Genomic DNA, 17,165 nt, shown 5'->3' with positions numbered 1-17,165 from the left:
CAGGAAACTGTGCTCAGAGCTGCGGTTCTGGCCTCCTCCACTAGGGCAGGGACGGCGAGGATAAGAGGAGAATCGCAGGAATGTAACCTGCCAGCAGGTATGGAGGGTGATTAGTGCCCAACACACCGTCACGTGACACACTGTAAGGAGCACAGATTGGATTAAATTTACAGAAAAAATTTTTAATCAAACAACTCTAAATAGATTTTTTTTACCTGATGAAAGCAGATGTGCTTTTATTGATATTCTATGCTTCAGATAATAATTAATCTGCTATCACTTTAATTTTGCGCTGTGATTTTATTTATATAAATTGATTTTATGATCACGGTGGTGTGGTGGTTAGCACCGTCACCTCACAGCAAGAGGGTTCCAGGTTCAATCCCTGCCTGGGGCCTTTCTGTGTGGAGTTTGCATGTTCTCCCCGTGTATGCGTGGGTTCTCTCCAGGTACTCTGGCTTCCTCCCACCATCCAAAAAACATGCATGTCAGGTTAATTGGTGACTCCAAATTGTCCGTAGGAGTGAGTGTGAGCGTGCATGGTTGTTTGTCTCGTTTGTCTCTATGTGGCCCTGCGATGGACTGGCGACCTGTCCAGGGTGTACCCTGCCTTTCGCCCAATGACTGCTGGGATAGGCTCCAGCCCACCCGCTACCCGATTAACGGACTGTCGGTATAGAATGTATGGATGGATGGATTTTATGATCAGAAAAATACCAAAATTGCATTACCAAATTCATCATAGAAAAAGTGATTAAAATTTGTAGGCTACTGTACAAAGTTTTTGAAAAATGAACAAACAAAACACAAATAGGTGACGTGTTGATCTACCACATAAGCTACATTTTAATCAACACCACTACCTAAAGCAGGCTTGCATAAATCGGGAGGAATAATTCATTTTGACTTCTGTTTTGTACTTATTCTCTTTCTTCTTTGTATTCTTAGGAGATGACTGGGTAATGTGCTGATGAAATCTAAAAGCTGCATGGTCAGCTGAAGATTGTCATCAAAGCAGTTGCATTTCAGCCGAATAGACGATAGAGGCATGATTCCCTGTCCCGGTTCCCCTCCTGTTCAGAACAATTAAGAACATAATACTGTGTGGGCATTCCCCATATGTGAAATCATCTTTTGAAAAAAGAGTAAGACAAACAAAAAGAAAGAAAACGCCAAAGGAAAATGGGTACAAAAGGTTCAATAATGTGGAAAGCCATACAATATCACAGGAAACAACAGGTGAGGCACAGGCTACATCCAAGAGAATACACCCAGAGAACTATTGAGATGCAGTTTTTGGTTTGTGAAAGAAACCCTGAAGGTTAGCGTGAAACCTAAACAGACTCAAGTTAACTTTGGACCTTTTGGTAAGCCCTTCACACACAGATGTAGTGCGACATTGCCCCAAGGAGTAACCACAATGTTACTGTCAAGTACGACATGGGTAGGTGTCTCTTGTTTTGTGCATCAGTCCAGGCTTGAAAAAGCATTGTGAAAAGGGCTTTTGACTAGAGAGCAGTCGTCACCACTCAAGCAGCCCCATCACCCTCCCACCCTTAAGGCTAATAGGATAAGTCTAATCTCCGTCTTATACCTTGCACAGTGAATGGGGGGGTAATCAGTTTGATTTAAACTGGGCAGCATCTCAGTTTGCACAAACAGACATAGTTCTCTGCCTCTGTGAAAAGCAAGTGGAATCTGAACAATGCTTAAACAAATCACTTTTCAAGGTCTACAAATGTCAGCTTCAGTTACTGGGAGGAAAAAAACACACCACCCACACTGCAGAGATCAGACTTCATCATCTTCTTCACCGCTACATTAACATTTTTCACGTTATGCTTTATGCATTCATTTTAATGAATGAATTGTTCACTAATTAATCTACACACAATACTCCACAAGGACAAAGCAAAATCTGATTTTTTTTGTGCATTTATAACAAATGAAACAGTCAAATATCCCACGACATAAGTAGTTAAGACCTTTTATGTTATACTTGGCTGAAGCAACTTTAGAAGCAGTAGCGGCCTCAGATCTTCTAATTTTATTAGGAATGATCTGACAAACTTGGCACTTCTTTACTTCAGAAGTTTCTCCCCTTATTTATATTTTAAAAAATAGAATGTAAATGGAATATTTTAGCCTTTCGTTAACAAATTATCAAAGGACTAAACCTTTAGTTTTTGTTCATTGTGTAGGACGGTATATTAATGAAAAAAAGGAGAACCTTGAAAACCTCAAATTATGTCCGACAATGTACACGAGATATATAAAAACCTACAAATGTGTCATACCGTCTTTCATTGATGGAATTAAATTGTTTTTTGTCTGGATTGAAACTTCTCACCAAGTTGAATTTTTGTAAAATTTATGGTTATTTGATCTCATTATGAAATAATGAAGAATACTTACAAGATACGGTAGGATTATGTACAGGAATGCACTCAGCATTTTCTTTAAAATTTAAAAATAGACGTATAAACATAAATTTTAATAAAAGATAAAAACACTTTGTTCCTGTTACCTTCACAAAAATAGTTCATTTGTAACTTGCTTGATGGCTGAATTTCAGGTCGGTATGAAATCATATGAAAGTATAAAAACAGAAAATGCAGAACTATCTGCTATCAATTTGCAACCCTGAATTGGTTGAGCACTACTGTGATTTACTGATTTATCATGTAGCAATCTACATTACACAGAAAAAGATATCACTGTGGTTTTTATTGTGCTTCATCAACACAGTATACATGTAATGGAATTATTTATTTTTATACACATTCTATTAACAATGAATAGGACAGTTTATAGAAAAATTACAAAAAGGACTTTTTTTTTTTTTTTTAAATACAGAAGTCGTATGTTGACAAGCAGCTCGTGGAACACCGACCCCTCCATCTCCAACAGTCTAAGCAGATAGTGACATCATAAATTACACATCATCAAGAACAATGAAAGCAGTCTGAGAAAAGACAGAATAAAACAATGGAGTTGACTCCAAAGTGCTCAAACACTGGATGATCGCTCAGCACTGCTCAAATCCTGCCATCAGCGAGAGGGCCAGAGACTCCACTGCATGAGAAGAAAAAGCAGAGCAAAGTTGATTACTTCTTGTTGATTGTTCCCGCCAATCAATAAAGTATAAAGTAAGAATGGAAACTGGTTTCAACAGAGCTTTTGATTTACTGGAAATCAACGAGTTCAGTAAGAGGAATGACTTACAATGAGGGAAGGAGCCACGACAAACTGCCTTATTGAGAATAGTCACCAGGAACATGTGACAGTTTTTGAAATCTGATTCCATTTTATCAATAGACTCGATCCTGAAAGAAAACGCAATATGCAGTTATAAACTGAAGAGAGTCATAGCAGCACATGTGTGATGGATGTGGTCATCTATTGAAATGACAAAACAAAACAATGGGTTTTTTTTACAGTTTTACCACAATCATACAGTGGGAATCAGTGTCACCGTTACTGCAGAACTCTTACTTCCAAGCTCCAAATCCAGCTTGCCATCGGTCTGAGAAGATGAGGACTAAATTGAGAACCTTCATTATCGCCTCCTTCACAAAACTGACCTGAGAAGACACAACAGTCTCAAACACACGCCCACCATGAGGTTACTGCGCAGCTTCAGCTGAGGGAAAATGCTGCTGGATGTGGTGGACATTTATTATTCTCATCGTGGAGGGTAAACAACACTTAAGTATCGGATCTGCGCTGAACTCTACGGGGTCAGTAATATGCACCGTTTACCTTTTCCCTCAACAGGCAACGGTCATGGATTGTTGCCAGGTATCTGTAATGGATCTTTATTAGCTGGTCCAGGTCCTTCGCTTCCTGTACTTGGTGCTGAAACTCCAGTCCCGTGCTGTGCAGGATCTGCCGTGATATTATTAATATTACCTCAGCAATAAATGACACAAAATTAAAGTTAAAGGCATACCACAGGTTTGCTGTTAGAAAAGAAGTATTAACATGAAAATCCTGGTTAATGAAACAAATGCCAGAATTACTGTACAAGTCTACAAATAACTTATTGAATCCTGTAATCCTAAAAAAAGAAAAGGGCCAATTGAGTCTTCCAATTGAGGGCCCCCCATCTTTTCCTAAGTTCTTTTCCTTGACATCGTTGGAAAAAGTCATGGGGTTAAAAGGAAGGTGGTAGGAGAAATTCCAAAGGACTCTGTAAAAGACGGCCGTGTCACAAATGAGAATCTGACCACACTTACACAAAGCTGTGATGTGGGTCTGCAGCACTGAAAGTACAAATATTCACAGAATATCCTACAAAAAGTCGATGCAATCTTATCATGTTGTTACACAGTGGCTAAAGCCACGAAAGGGAGAGCCATCATCGTCACCAGCTGCTCAGATTCACACGCCAGTCGTCGTGTTTACACAAAACAAAGTATGTACAACCGGATAAATACAATCTACTGTTGGTTTAAAAGTTGCATGGAATCATCTCCTTTCTTTAGTAAAGAAAGGTTCAGTATGCTAAAAGCATTTCTCTCAGTTAGAAACCTTCCTCAGCACAAAAGACTTTTCAACCGCACCTGTGGTTTATAGAAGGAAAATGAACTGAAATGGTTGGTATTCACTACACCTGCGCTATTCCAGCTCTCCGTGTCTCTCCATATGTCTGCTATGAAAAGGCTTTGACTCCTCTTACCCTGGTCATGATGTAGTTGTGAAGGCTGTTGACAAAGTGCATCAGCTTAACCCGCAGCAGACACATTCTGTGAATCTGCTGGTTTACGGGCTCTTTCAGCTTCACTTCCTCAGCGGCAGCTCCTTCCAGTTTCTTAGTGACATCTACAAAGTCTTGTACAAGAAATAGGAGAGACGCTGAGAATAACAACGCATAACCACCCGCTGATTTCCATTCAGAAATGCACAAATCATTCAAAGAGGTTTCGTTTGGCCGTCTTAATGCCAGACCGCTGACCTCAGCTAACAAGGACTGTATTTATGACTGATCTGCAAAGCATTGCCTTGAATAATTTATCATTTTGTGGAATAAAATGTGGAAAAACAATTATTTTATAGTTTCTTAAAGCCTGAAAAGTATTGTTTTGTCTATTCAATAATCTAAATCTCAGTTTGCAATGATAAAAAGAGGGAAAAAAAGAAGATAAATTCAGCTTGAATATTCATTCTCTGTTAGCCATCTTAATCATATCGACTCCAAGCTCATACCACCGAATCGAAGTGTGTCCAAACTGTATTTGGCCCATTTGATCTGCAGCAAAAGTAGAAACACTTGATTGTAAATCTTCTGACACTCAGAGCTGATGACTATGTCAACTGGCCAGGGAACCTGTGGAGAATAAAACCAAGCAAATGTGAACAAGACTGTTTCAAAAGCATGAATAACATCCAAGAAAATGCATTCCCTCTACATTGTTTACCTTGTAACTCAGGGTAAGGACCTCTAAATTATTCACAGGGTGCTTTTTTCTGGAAGGGTCAATGGGCTCCAAACAGACCGACAACCTATAAAATATGAAACGTTGGAGGAAATATGGATTTTTTTCAATTTATTTTAAAACTTCTAAAAGATGTGCAGTACCTGCTACCATCCTCTGGGTAGCGCTGTCCAACTGCCTCCTGCAGCTGCACGTTCAGAAAAGAGGGCTGCTGCCAGATTTCCTTCTCCTGCACCTTGTCAAAGATGGCTGTGTAAAAATCGTACATAGTGTCCCCAGCTTCTAACAGGAAGTAATTCCTCATTGCCTGGAGATATTCCAAGAGCCTGTGGAGATGTCAGGCAGCCCATATGATTGATCTGATCTCACAAGAAAAGCAGCCATTACTCGTTCTCCCCCAAAGGGATGCTCACCTGTAATCTTTCTTCAGCGTCTTCATCAGGTTCCCACAGCACTCGACGTACCTCCTCTCGATGTGGGGGTAGAGGCAGGAACGCAAGGTGAGCTCAAATGTCTGGCAGGTGACGGACTGAGACGAGCGGTCTACGATGAAGTCACCTCCAGAGAAACGTTCATGGAAGTCACTCTGCTCCAAGTAGAGCCTGAGGAGAAAGTGAAGAGAGGAGCTCTCTGAAATTTAAAGGTCTTACCCAACCAAGTCCAGCACAAAAAAGTATAGATCCTGTGAAATTAGATTATCTTTGGATGGTAAAATTTGATAGACAAGGAAGACAGGAACTGTTAACTTTTAGAATCAGGATGAAATTAAAGGCCAAAGCAGCATTTGTCCCCATTTTCATACCTGGCAAAGTTTATGGCCAACAACGGATCGTGGACGTCGTCGATCTCCAGGTGCTGTGCCATGATGGAGTGCATCTTAATCAGACTTCTCTTTGTGGCCTGCTGTTCGCTCACAGAGTCTGTTGGAGATCCCTCTTGGCTGCAGAGGCGTGACTGCACCGATTCCAGAAACAGTGTGTATAAACTTTTCCTCTCTGCATCTGCAATGCAACATTCTATTATGAGTTCAAGATGTTACCGGGACAAAATAAAAAAAGAAATGCAAACAAGTGCGCAGGACAAAGGGAGTAAACACTGACCTCTGGAGGATTTCTCTGTCTGCTCAGCTTCTTTCCAGTCCAGATTTTTCAGCAACTGCATGGATTTCCCAGCCATGATAATTTGCTTCAGGACGGGTTTTAGGAAGGACACCATAGTTAACTGCCTGTTGCTGGAGCCCGCTTCCCCTCCTGAGCTCCCGCTGGCTGCATCGTTCAGCTTCTCCTCATTCTCCACAGTTTCTGACACACTGTACAGCGTGTAGGTGGCGTACCAGAAGTCCCTGTGGTTTACTGGGACATCCTTGTTTCTGGGCAAAAACAGGGAGGAAAAAATAATAAATCAGATGAAAGCTGTTACAATTTGATTCCTGTTAAACAATCCCTGCAAGATACCTTTGGATGATGAACTCTTTGGCAGGATCAAACAAATGGCCATGAACAATCCATTCATCCACAATCTCTAAATATGGCCTGACTGTCTCTGTCCATAGAGAAAATAGTAACGCCACCTGGCAAGGAAAGAATAATGACACGTTTAGAAGAGCTTCCGTGTAAATAACCAGAAATTACGAGCAGGACTGACTGAATGAAGCACTCACTGCTTGCTCTGATGCTTCCCCAACGCTGTCATACTCAATGATAGCCTTGTAGAGGGTATTGAGCAAGTGAGACGCCCGCACAACATTTGGGGTGGCAGGTGGCACTTCAGCAACTCCCGTGCAGAAGACTTTGTGGAGCACTTTGATCTGAGCCAAGTGCGTGCTGAGTCTCTCCAGAACTGCAGACAGGGTCACCGTCTCATCTGCAAAACAAGACAACTTGTCAAACCCCGACTCACATCATGAAGAGAGCCCTGAGAGATGACGCTTGGGTGAACAAAATCAACACAGCAATGCAGCACAGACAGGTTTTCCCTTAACAGTCACGACTGCAGCACACAAAAAAAAGGTAAATCTCATGTAGGAGATTTAAGCAGTACAAATAAAAGCTGACATTCCAGCTAAATAAGTTAGGAATTAAAAAAAGCTGGAATCAGAAGCACACAATAACTATGTGAACTGTGACATCTATCTATCAAAACTATGCACTTCCCTCTACAAAGTGAGAGCTTTGTCCAGATCACCAAGTATTCATAACTAAATAAATACTGGAATGCCCCATTTTGACTGAGGAAGTCCCTGTGCTGGTTCAGAGTTCTTTGTGTCGAGATGATTCTCTGCCAAGAAAGCTGGTTTCAAAGAGGCGCCAATAGTCAGCAGGTCTAGAGATTTCCAAAAAAAAGATAAGAAAAGAGCTTGTGTCTAATCCCACAGAAAGGAAACAAAACACAGAGCTCCAGTGTGGAATTGGAGTCAAACCTGCCAAAGAGGTTGGGATTTGTTTCATTTGGTGTTTGTGTACACCATTTGTTAATGCCAGTAAAAAATAAAGCCGGTGTGCTAAAGAAAGCATAAATGGCTGGCAATATGAAAACATCAAACAACATTTAAAAAAAAAAAAAAAGAGAAGCAATTTATGCAACTCAGCACAATGCATCAGACTGTTAAAAAATAGCACACTGGCTACGGTTTGTGAAAGGAGAAACTTTGTCCTTAAAGCAGTCCTCACTTCATGCTTTTAAGCCTGATTTTCATGTAGCAGGCATGTATCCTCTTTCGGGTTTCCCCATCGCACCTCCTGACCCTGTGTCTTGCACCCTCATTGGCTGTAGCTCCCCACTCACCAATTCCTCCCTGCCGATTGCCTCAGAATATCAAGCCAGCTAGAAATTTAGTTGGAGACTGGAACGTCTCAACAAGCCTTCCAAAACACGTCTTTGAAATGTTCTCACATAGCGCTTAATGCCACCCGATCGACCTGAAAAGCTGCCTCACAGCCGTTTGTCTGCAACATGAAAATCAGGCTTGTATTCTCGTAGCGTGAACTTGGCTTGACTGTGGCCGTGTGGAATGCACTGTATAAAGAATTACCCAATGGTTACGGCCCCTTAAACATACTTTCACTTGCCATTGCATAGGAGTTCTCTTTCGATTGCTGTCAGCTCTTCTTTGAAGCTGGTGAAGTACTTGTTGAGTGCCCACACAAAAGCCTGGTAAGTCCTAAAAGGAGGCTCTGAACCCTTCCTGGAGCTGCCTGGCGGGCAAGGCTCCGAGCTGTGCCCCGTCACCTCGTCTATGAACCTCTGTAGTCTGAACACAGCCTGCCCATAAACAGCGATGTGCTCCAGCACAGAGTGCAGGCAGTTCTGCAGCACAAAAGAGGAAAAATCTCATTCCTCCATAACAAAACACACATAAACTCAGCAGTTAGGTGCAAGATTTCTAACTTACACTGGTCAGATGGGTTACCACCACGTTATTCCTTACTGACACTTTTCCATCGTGATGCTGGAAGATGAAGTGTTTCTTAACACCAGAGAGGAGCCTGCAACGTAACAATCACACAGGTCAAATTTATTCAGTCTCAAAGTGTATATTCTGAGCATACAGAACAAATATACTTGTGAGAGGAAATCAGTAGTGAGCAGCGAAGTCTCACTGCAGCACCGGAACGTCTTACCACAACGTCTCTCGTATTACTTGGGTCTCTGTGACAAAGGCCTTTTCTTCTGGCAGATACAGTGGATCAGTGTTATACAAGTGCTGATCCCTGAAAAGAGACACACAAAGTATTGAACTTTTTAAACCATTTTACCACATGAATAGCTAACAGTGAACATCATCACTAACATTTCAAACGGGCCACGAATGAACAGGCAGGCCATTCGATATGCCTGTTTATTTTTAAAAACTGGTACTTTGCATTCACCTTGTACCTCATAAACATATTTAGAATTTATTTCCCTAGGAAAATGTCATTTAACAAAGCTTTTTCATATGGTGCAACTTGTTGTGGAATTAAAGCACAGTGCAGAACTCTTGAGCCACCTCTCATGGCTTCATATTTCTCTTCCAAAGGAGACAGGCTTCCTTGTCATCTTTGAAGTCAACAGCTCACCAGGCTTTCTGAAGGGCTTTAACATCAGCTGCTTTTTCCACTTCTTTTCAGTGCAGCCCTTGTACTTGGCCACTTTGAGAGGAATGTGTTTGTATGTGAGCACTTAACACTGACCTATGAATCATTCAAGCAAAAAAAAGGCAACCTATTCAAACGATGAACCAGTGTTGTGTCTAATCAAATTTGAAATGCATCCGTGGGCACTTTGTCACTTCCTGCCTTTGTTCCCATTTCTTTAGTTGCAAATACACGAGTTTTATAAAATACAAGGTGTTTTTTTAAAGAGTTATTACCCGAAAAAATTGGCATATCTCAGCATGGTGTGCAGTGTCCTTAAAATATTTGACAAAAGTGGTCAGAGAACCAAAGAAAAGGCTGCCAACATACAAAGAAGAGCTTTGGAATGTCTTCCAGGAAGCCTGGAGAACTATTCCTGAAGAATACTTAAGGAAATGACAAGAAAGCTTGTCTAAGATGGTTCAGGCTGTGCTGAAGAATTAAGGGGCTCATACCAAATATTGACTTGCTAGCGTGTTAAAACTAAAACTCTGTTATTGTCGTTACATACTGTATTTCCATCCATGTTTGTTCTTTTCAATAAACGCACCCACATCCTGTTTTCCTGGCAATATACAAAGAAATGAGGGGCTGCTCAGGGCTCTTCCACAGTACTGTATATTAATATTTCAAAACAAAAGAGATTAGAACAAATGAAGTCTTACCAAACATTGAGCAAGTTGGAGTGTAAATGCAAGCTGTGAGGAAAACGAGGAGCATGAGTCACCCAGTATGGTGTCACGACATGCTGTTCAAGCCAGGCCCGTGCGTCTGGCTCTCCCACTGGAAAGGCATACGGATAAACATGGCTTTAAGCCACAGATCCAAATGCCAGTATTGGTACCGTCTCACTATTCCCAAATCTTCAACATTTCCCAATCTGTTATTATGTTGTTTGCCTGTGCAAATGGTTCCCACCTGTCCATGTAACTGGAACTGTCTTGCTAGTGTTGTCCTGGTCCTCCTGGGGGGTTCTGTCCAACTGGATCCCAGAGTCCTCCCTGCTGATTGGCTGCTGGCTGTCATCATCCTCGCTCTCATCCTCAGACCACTCCTACAAGGCAGTCAGATTATGATAGAAGTCCATCTAATCCAGTTTGGGCTTTTAAGTCTTTAGTTGAAAAATACAGGAATTGTTGTCCACATAAGGTATGTTTGGAGAGGATTTACTCACAGGGGTATCTGGGTATGGCCCAATGTCTATGTCCTCACCCTCCATCAGATATTTAGCCCAGTCAAAGTTGTCCTCTGGTTCTGCACACACATAAGGTACATAGGCCACAATTAATGTGGGCAGGTGATGGTTTTAAAATAATATTGAAAGTATTACAAGTGTAACATCAGCTCACCTGCCTCCTTCAGCCTGGGTCTCTCAGTAAAGTTTGTGTTAGAAGGGGACCCAGACAAGAAAAGCAGCAGGGACAGAATGCTGCAGTGTGCATCCGTCTGTCAGTAAACAAAGTGACACGTCATACAGTTCACTATCATGTTTTTGTATCTATCGTCAGGATGTTGTGGCTTTAGCATTAGTAAGTATAGGACACCATGAAATGCACCAGGAAATAATGTCAGTGAAAGCTTCTGTCTGCTCACACAGAATTTTGTCTTAACTACCTTTGCTCCATCTGTATTAGGTAGTGGTGAGTTCAGGAACTCTTCAGTCAGCCTCATCCAGCTTTCTGCTTTTTTCAAGTCTGAGTGGATCATTAGCTTTTCATAGATTCTGGAAAAAGACATAATAAAATATTTCACGACGCCATTGTGCAGAAAAAGAAAAATCAAGTGGCTTATTCAGTCAATGTTAGAAATAGCAGTTCTAGTCACATAATCAGCAGGCTTTCAAACTGTTGTGCGGAAATGTGAAAGAACTTAGCTGAGCAGCTTATCATACGATTTACAGTACGGATGTCGAAAAGGGAAATTGGTTACACAACCTATGAGTAACTTTACATAAACGTAAACTTTAGAACTAAGAGTTAGGAAATATTCAAATTCAAAAGCAGGGCTTTGAAAATGATCTGAGAAGGCGTGGTTCCCTTCATTGGAATTACTACAAGTTAACCTCCACAAGCTCTTTAACTGCATGGGGTTTTCACACACACACAAGAAAAGAATTTGATGAGGATTTCTATAATTCCTGGACAGAAAGCAAAATTAGCTGTGACGAAGAAGGAATTGTATTTACTCGTATTCAGTAGGAGGGTCAATATAACGTTTAGAATCTGCTGGGCTTTCATTTTGATGGTTAATACTCTACTACTTTATGTCTTTGATTTATTTCTAAAAACTGAAACTAAAATAAAATATCCACCAAAGACTCACTCACCCACTGATACTGCGCTGGACTTTATGGCTGTCAACGTCCAAGTACCGATGGAACCTAAACAAACGAAGATACTGTTAGCCAATTATTAGCATTACTTTTTGCGGCTAGCTAATATTTGACAATTTATCATTTGACTAGCTAGCTCTGTTAGTGGCTACTTACTTGAAATTTGACCACGCAAACTTCAACGCAAGCTGGAAATTCTGGTCCTCTTCATCCTCGACCCCGGTGATACATTTGATCAACTTCTTTGCTTCTCTCTCTGTCTCCTTTTCGAAGGTGCTCCAGTGTGCCATGATGTTACCTACACTGCAGTTAGCATGGCACGCGATGCTGCATGTAGCTGGCTGTCAGTCCTGCCGCTGGTGTGGTGGCTCTGCAAGCTGAGAGGTCAGTGTAGCCAAGAATATGTTTCAATATGACATTCAATACAAAGGAAAGTCAGCTTTAGCTTGTTGTCCATTGATTACCCCAGTACTGCGCGCCGTTTACGCCCCACAACAAACTAGTGCGCACGCGCGACATTAAAAGGGATTAATAACGTCATTTATTTTTGTTTCATGTTAATGTTTGCGTTAAAACAGTCTCGGGCGGCTATAGAGGTCAGTTCAATTAACAAAAAATAATCAAAGAATGAGTCGCATTTAAAGGAAATAACGTTTAGTTTACATATCCCCCATAATTCTTTGCGCTGTATTGAGGTTAACGTAACTCGCAACAGTTGCAACATCTTCGCTTCAATACTCTTTGATTAAGAATCACTGTGCTCCTCCTCCATCCTACATAAATTCATGATTTATTCACAAATAACAGGGGCAAATGTACATTTACTACTTCACAAATGGTTTTCTAAATTTTATTTCACTAATGGTCATCAAATATCTCTTATGCATAAAGGAAAGGAAACCTAATATTTTATCGTTAACGGGGCGTGGCTAACCCCGACACACACGCACACACATTCACGCATAACTTTAGTGTAGCGAGTACGGTTCATCAGAAAGCGCTGTGCCTACCCTTCAGAAAACAACACATCCAGCCCCCTCCCGGCGAAAGGAAATGAAGAGGAGGCTACATAAGAAATACTTGATTTTGATTCTGGCATATTCAGGTTTACTTCTACTAATCCCGTACGTGTTAGATTACCGGGATAAATCCGCTCAGCACGCGAAACTACCACAGCAACAGCCCAGATGCCCAGATTTGGAGAATACGGTGGCGCTTCTGTGGGATAACGGCTACAAAGTAAACAGTAGCGATGCGGTGGAGTACGCAGTCAACAGGAGCCAATCTCGGATACACATCTACCTCCATGCGACCTGGAGGACTGGCTCCTCGTTTTTGGGGGAGTTGTTCAACCAGCACCCTGATGTTTTCTACCTATACGAGCCCATGTGGCACATATGGCAGGCTTTGTACCCCGGGGATGCGGGCAGTCTCCAGGGCGCAGTGCGAGACATGATGAACGCGCTGTACCGCTGCGACTTCTCCGTCCTCAAACTTTACGCCGGCTCGCAAAACATCACCACCTCCTTCATATTTGGTTGGAAAATGAACAAGGTGATTTGCTCGGAGCCGATGTGTGACGGCCACAAGCGTCACGAAATCGGACTGGTGAAAGAGGAGCAGTGCGCAAAGTGCCAAAAGAAGGAGCTTAGGGAGCTGGAGAGGGAGTGTAAAAAGTATCCGGTGATGGTGATCAAAGGAGTCCGCGTTTTGGACCTAAGCACGCTGGTTCCTCTGATGAGAGATCCCGCTGTAAACCTCCAGATAATTCAGCTCTTCAGAGACCCGAGGGCCGTGCACAATTCGCGCCTGAAGTCCAAACAGGCCCTGGTGAAGGAGAGCATCCAGGTCCTGAGAAGCAAGAAGCAGACCGACAAGTACAAGCGGCTGCTGGTGCCGAACAACAGGATGAACCGGGCGGAGAGCTACGTCTCAAGCGCCATGGAGCTGATCTGTGATAACTGGCTCAGTGACATGATGCTGGTGGTGAACTCGCCTCCGTGGGTGAGGAGGAACTACCTCCGCATTCGCTACGAGGACCTGGTCCTGCACCCCATGGAGGAGCTGCAGAGGCTGTACCGCTTCTCCAACCTGTCCACCTTCCCCGCTTTGGAGAAGTTTGCGCTCAACATGACGCACGGTCAAGGCTACTCATCAGATAAGCCCTTCCTGATATCATCAAGGGATGCAAAGGAGGCGATATATGCGTGGAGGGAGCGGCTGAATGTGGAGCAGATCGGTCAGGTGGAGGCCTACTGTAGCGAAGTGATGAGGCAGCTGGGGTATGAAAAAAACAACATGGATAAACCAACATGAGGATGAGCCGCGAGGGATCAGTGGGTCAAGGTATGGTGAGATGTCATGTGAAAGTAAACCAAGTCTGAATCAGTGTTTGACAGTGAATACAACTTAGTACGTGTAGTGCAGGAACATTCACATTCAGGGTAGAACAGGAAGTGTGCAGCTCTGTAGCTCAGTAACCTCTGACCTCACTCTGATTGAGCTCATAAACAGTCTCACATATTTAGTCATCAGACAGTGCAGACATACTGCAAAACAGCTGGATTTTGGTGTATTTTAAAGCCACCCTTGTACTCCGAGCAGCTTTTGCTTATTTGTACGTCTCTGAATGCTTGATCCTCACGGAGCAGAGTCAGAGCAAAATTTGACACTAAAGGGCTGTTTTCTCTCACTGGCTGAAGGTGAAAAGTTACTTGTCAAACTAGACCACGCATGATTTGTAATGGTCTCACATTTCACAGTTGTGCTGTTGAGGTTGGCTTTTTTTTCTTCTTCTTCTGTTACTCATCAGATTTAAAGTTTCAGTTCAAGGTTAATTGAATATGAAATGCGGCTAAGTATTAACCATAGAGAAGAAAATGGATAATAATTTTCCAACAGTGCTTACACAGCCCAGCTGACACTACCGTGACCGGTTAGAGTCGCGTTTAAAGCGAGACAATCAGAAACATTTCTGCCCTATTTACGACCAGCTCTTCTTCTGTTTAATAGAGGCCTCATTGTTATGTCCCTGGCTCCCTCTTGGGTAGCTGGGGGCTGGCAGCGAGTCACTTGGCTTTAGACTGTGCTGTCAAGAAGGGAGTCATTGTGCATGGCCGTCCGAGATGGGATAGAGCTCTCGGGGGTAACAAGCAGGCTGTCACTACCAGCTTTCTAAAGGAAGGCCCTTTAAAGCTAGGCTGCCTGCAAGCCGTCAGCAGTGAGCACATGCAGGGTGGAGGCACCCGCTGCCTCCACCCTGCATGTGCTATCGTTAAAGCTTATCATTAATCCTACTGTATGTCTCTGTGGTCCTTATGTTGCTGCATCTGTTTCACTGTGTCATAATGTCAGGATTTTATCTTAATCTTCAACTAATTTTCTTTCTCCCCCTCTTCCAGGGTCCTTGTATTCACAGCTGCGGGCAAAAGGTGGAATGACAAAACAAGCTGCAGGAATGTGGTCCACAAGGAGCTCTCAAACATGCCTCCTGGGTTGTTTTTCTTCACCCGAGCGGGGTCGACGAACTGGAGAAAATCTGAGCTAAGAGAGCAGCCAATCGCAGAAGGATGTGTTTGTAAGGAGGAGAAGGCAGCTTATTTTTACAGTGTTGAGACCAGCAGCGTCCGCGCAGATAGAGAGAATGTGGGGAGGGGGATCAACAAGAGAGGAGGCTGGCTTGTGCAGCCGTTACACCGGCCAGCCTCGGTCCCTCTGTCCTTTTAGAAACACTAATCCACCCCCACCCCTCACCCACCACCGTTAAATCCCCTACAAGTGAGGGCCATAAAAAGCCCAAAAAGGATCCTTCTCTGAACATGGATCCAGGGCGGCAGCATCAAGTTCGCTCTCACCTGTGTTTCTTATCCGTCCAGAATGACTAAGCCAAGAGACGACAGTCTCGAGCATTACTGATACTAAACCACAGCAGGCTCACTAACAATACTAATGTAGGGCTGTGAAAGAAGAAACTACAGTATTTTCTGGAAAAGGGGCCCTCACTGAGGAACTATTGTTCCACCCCCGGCCCCTCAGGAATCCAGACAGCTGCAGCACCCCACTGACAAATCTCTCACATGGGTGTGAATTTTTGTAATATCTCGCAAACTTCTCAGAGATCCGACTCTGTTCCAACTCTAGTTGATCTCCCGACAAGACCTCCTGAGCACAACAAATGCTACATATTGTTACCTGTGTTTGCTAGTTTTTGTCTAAAAGATTTTGGAATGCTGTGGTATCCTTTCCGGCTGAGGATGTGCTACAGAGAGATTTAACATTTACCAGCATCCACATATTCAACTGCACAAGTTGGTTTTCCAACGACTTCTCGTTGAAATAGCCGTAGAGGTTCTCATGTCAAAGAAAGAAAGAAACTTTAGACTATTTATTTGACTTAAATGACTTAAATATAGAGTTAGACAAGAGAAAAATGTGTGATTTCTATTTGCATTAATGCTGGTTGGCATGACTGGCAGTTTGCTTTATGAGCACACAAAAATAAATCTCTGATCCACATTTCTAATAGGAGTGAATGTGGACTTTAAAGCACCCCTTGCAGTTGTATGTTTTCTTTTTTTTAAACATGAAATTATTCATTTGAAACTGTGCAACTCGTCACATGTACATTATGTATGGTTGTTCTAATTGGGCCTTCACATACCAAACAGCTCCTAATTGTTTTTGGACTGCATATTTGGTCTGAAGTTAAACCCAATGTGCCTCCATAAGGGGTCTAGCTCTGCTCAAGGCACAGGCAGCACAAACTCATCATGCAGTATATGTGAGTGTACATATGTTCAACTGAAGGCTGGCTGTGGATAAATGTCGTGGAAAGCACTCAGAGGGTGTCATCTTGTGTCTTTGTGCTGGAAAATAACTTACTGGGGTTTCTACTTAGACTTGAAAAGTACAGAAAAGCTTGAATATATTTATTTTTAAAGTGTTTTCCAGGGCTGCATAGAAAGATGGTAAAAAGTACAGAAGAAAAAAAAATCAGAGTTTCTAAAAAAAAAAAATTGATTAAACATGTGGATTGCTTTTCAAATAAACTGTAAATGACAGACTTTGCCACTATTATTATGCCACCTCGTAGATCCTCTGTCGCTCTGAAGCCTCGAGTTTAGACATCGCCATTTTGAGTTACCGACAGAAAGGCAGCCTGAGCCCCAGCGGCCTGGCAGCCTGGCTGGGGCTCAGGTGATGGCTGCCAGTTCATTTCAAGGTTTGCAGTTTCAGTCCACTCCATACAGCACATTGCTGTCTTTGGACAAGACGCAGATC

At 42.6% G+C, this 17,165-nt stretch overlaps 2 protein-coding genes across 2 annotated transcripts; one reads left to right on the top strand and one right to left on the bottom strand.

Annotated features, from left to right (window-relative positions):
- Positions 1–2,729: 2,729 nt before the first annotated feature.
- On the bottom strand, positions 2,730–12,501 carry tubgcp5 (tubulin gamma complex component 5). Its single transcript, XM_072390063.1, has 23 exons — positions 12,042–12,501; positions 11,880–11,933; positions 11,168–11,276; positions 10,903–10,999; positions 10,728–10,807; positions 10,472–10,607; positions 10,219–10,336; positions 9,059–9,148; positions 8,830–8,923; positions 8,507–8,744; positions 7,099–7,301; positions 6,893–7,008; positions 6,539–6,807; positions 6,241–6,439; positions 5,852–6,040; positions 5,582–5,764; positions 5,421–5,505; positions 5,209–5,329; positions 4,682–4,833; positions 3,763–3,888; positions 3,496–3,584; positions 3,226–3,326; positions 2,730–3,075 (listed from the first exon to the last, which is right to left on the bottom strand). The coding sequence occupies exons 1-23, from the start codon at positions 12,173–12,175 to the stop codon at positions 3,029–3,031; spliced, it is 3,030 nt and encodes a 1,009-aa protein (XP_072246164.1). The 5' UTR covers positions 12,176–12,501; the 3' UTR covers positions 2,730–3,028.
- Positions 12,502–12,842: 341 nt separating this feature from the next.
- Positions 12,843–16,433, top strand: chst7 (carbohydrate (N-acetylglucosamine 6-O) sulfotransferase 7). Its single transcript, XM_072390062.1, has 2 exons — positions 12,843–14,231; positions 15,287–16,433. Exon 1 carries the CDS (start codon positions 12,939–12,941, stop codon positions 14,199–14,201), a length of 1,263 nt encoding a protein of 420 aa, XP_072246163.1. The 5' UTR covers positions 12,843–12,938; the 3' UTR covers positions 14,202–14,231; positions 15,287–16,433.
- Positions 16,434–17,165: the final 732 nt, after the last annotated feature.

The sequence above is a fragment of the Leuresthes tenuis genome, unplaced genomic scaffold (assembly GCF_036924035.1).
Source record: "Leuresthes tenuis unplaced genomic scaffold, fLeuTen1.0.hap1 SCAF_7, whole genome shotgun sequence".
In the NCBI taxonomy this organism is placed as follows: Eukaryota; Metazoa; Chordata; class Actinopteri; order Atheriniformes; family Atherinopsidae; genus Leuresthes; species Leuresthes tenuis.
This window is presented reverse-complemented; position numbering and strand designations above follow the sequence as displayed.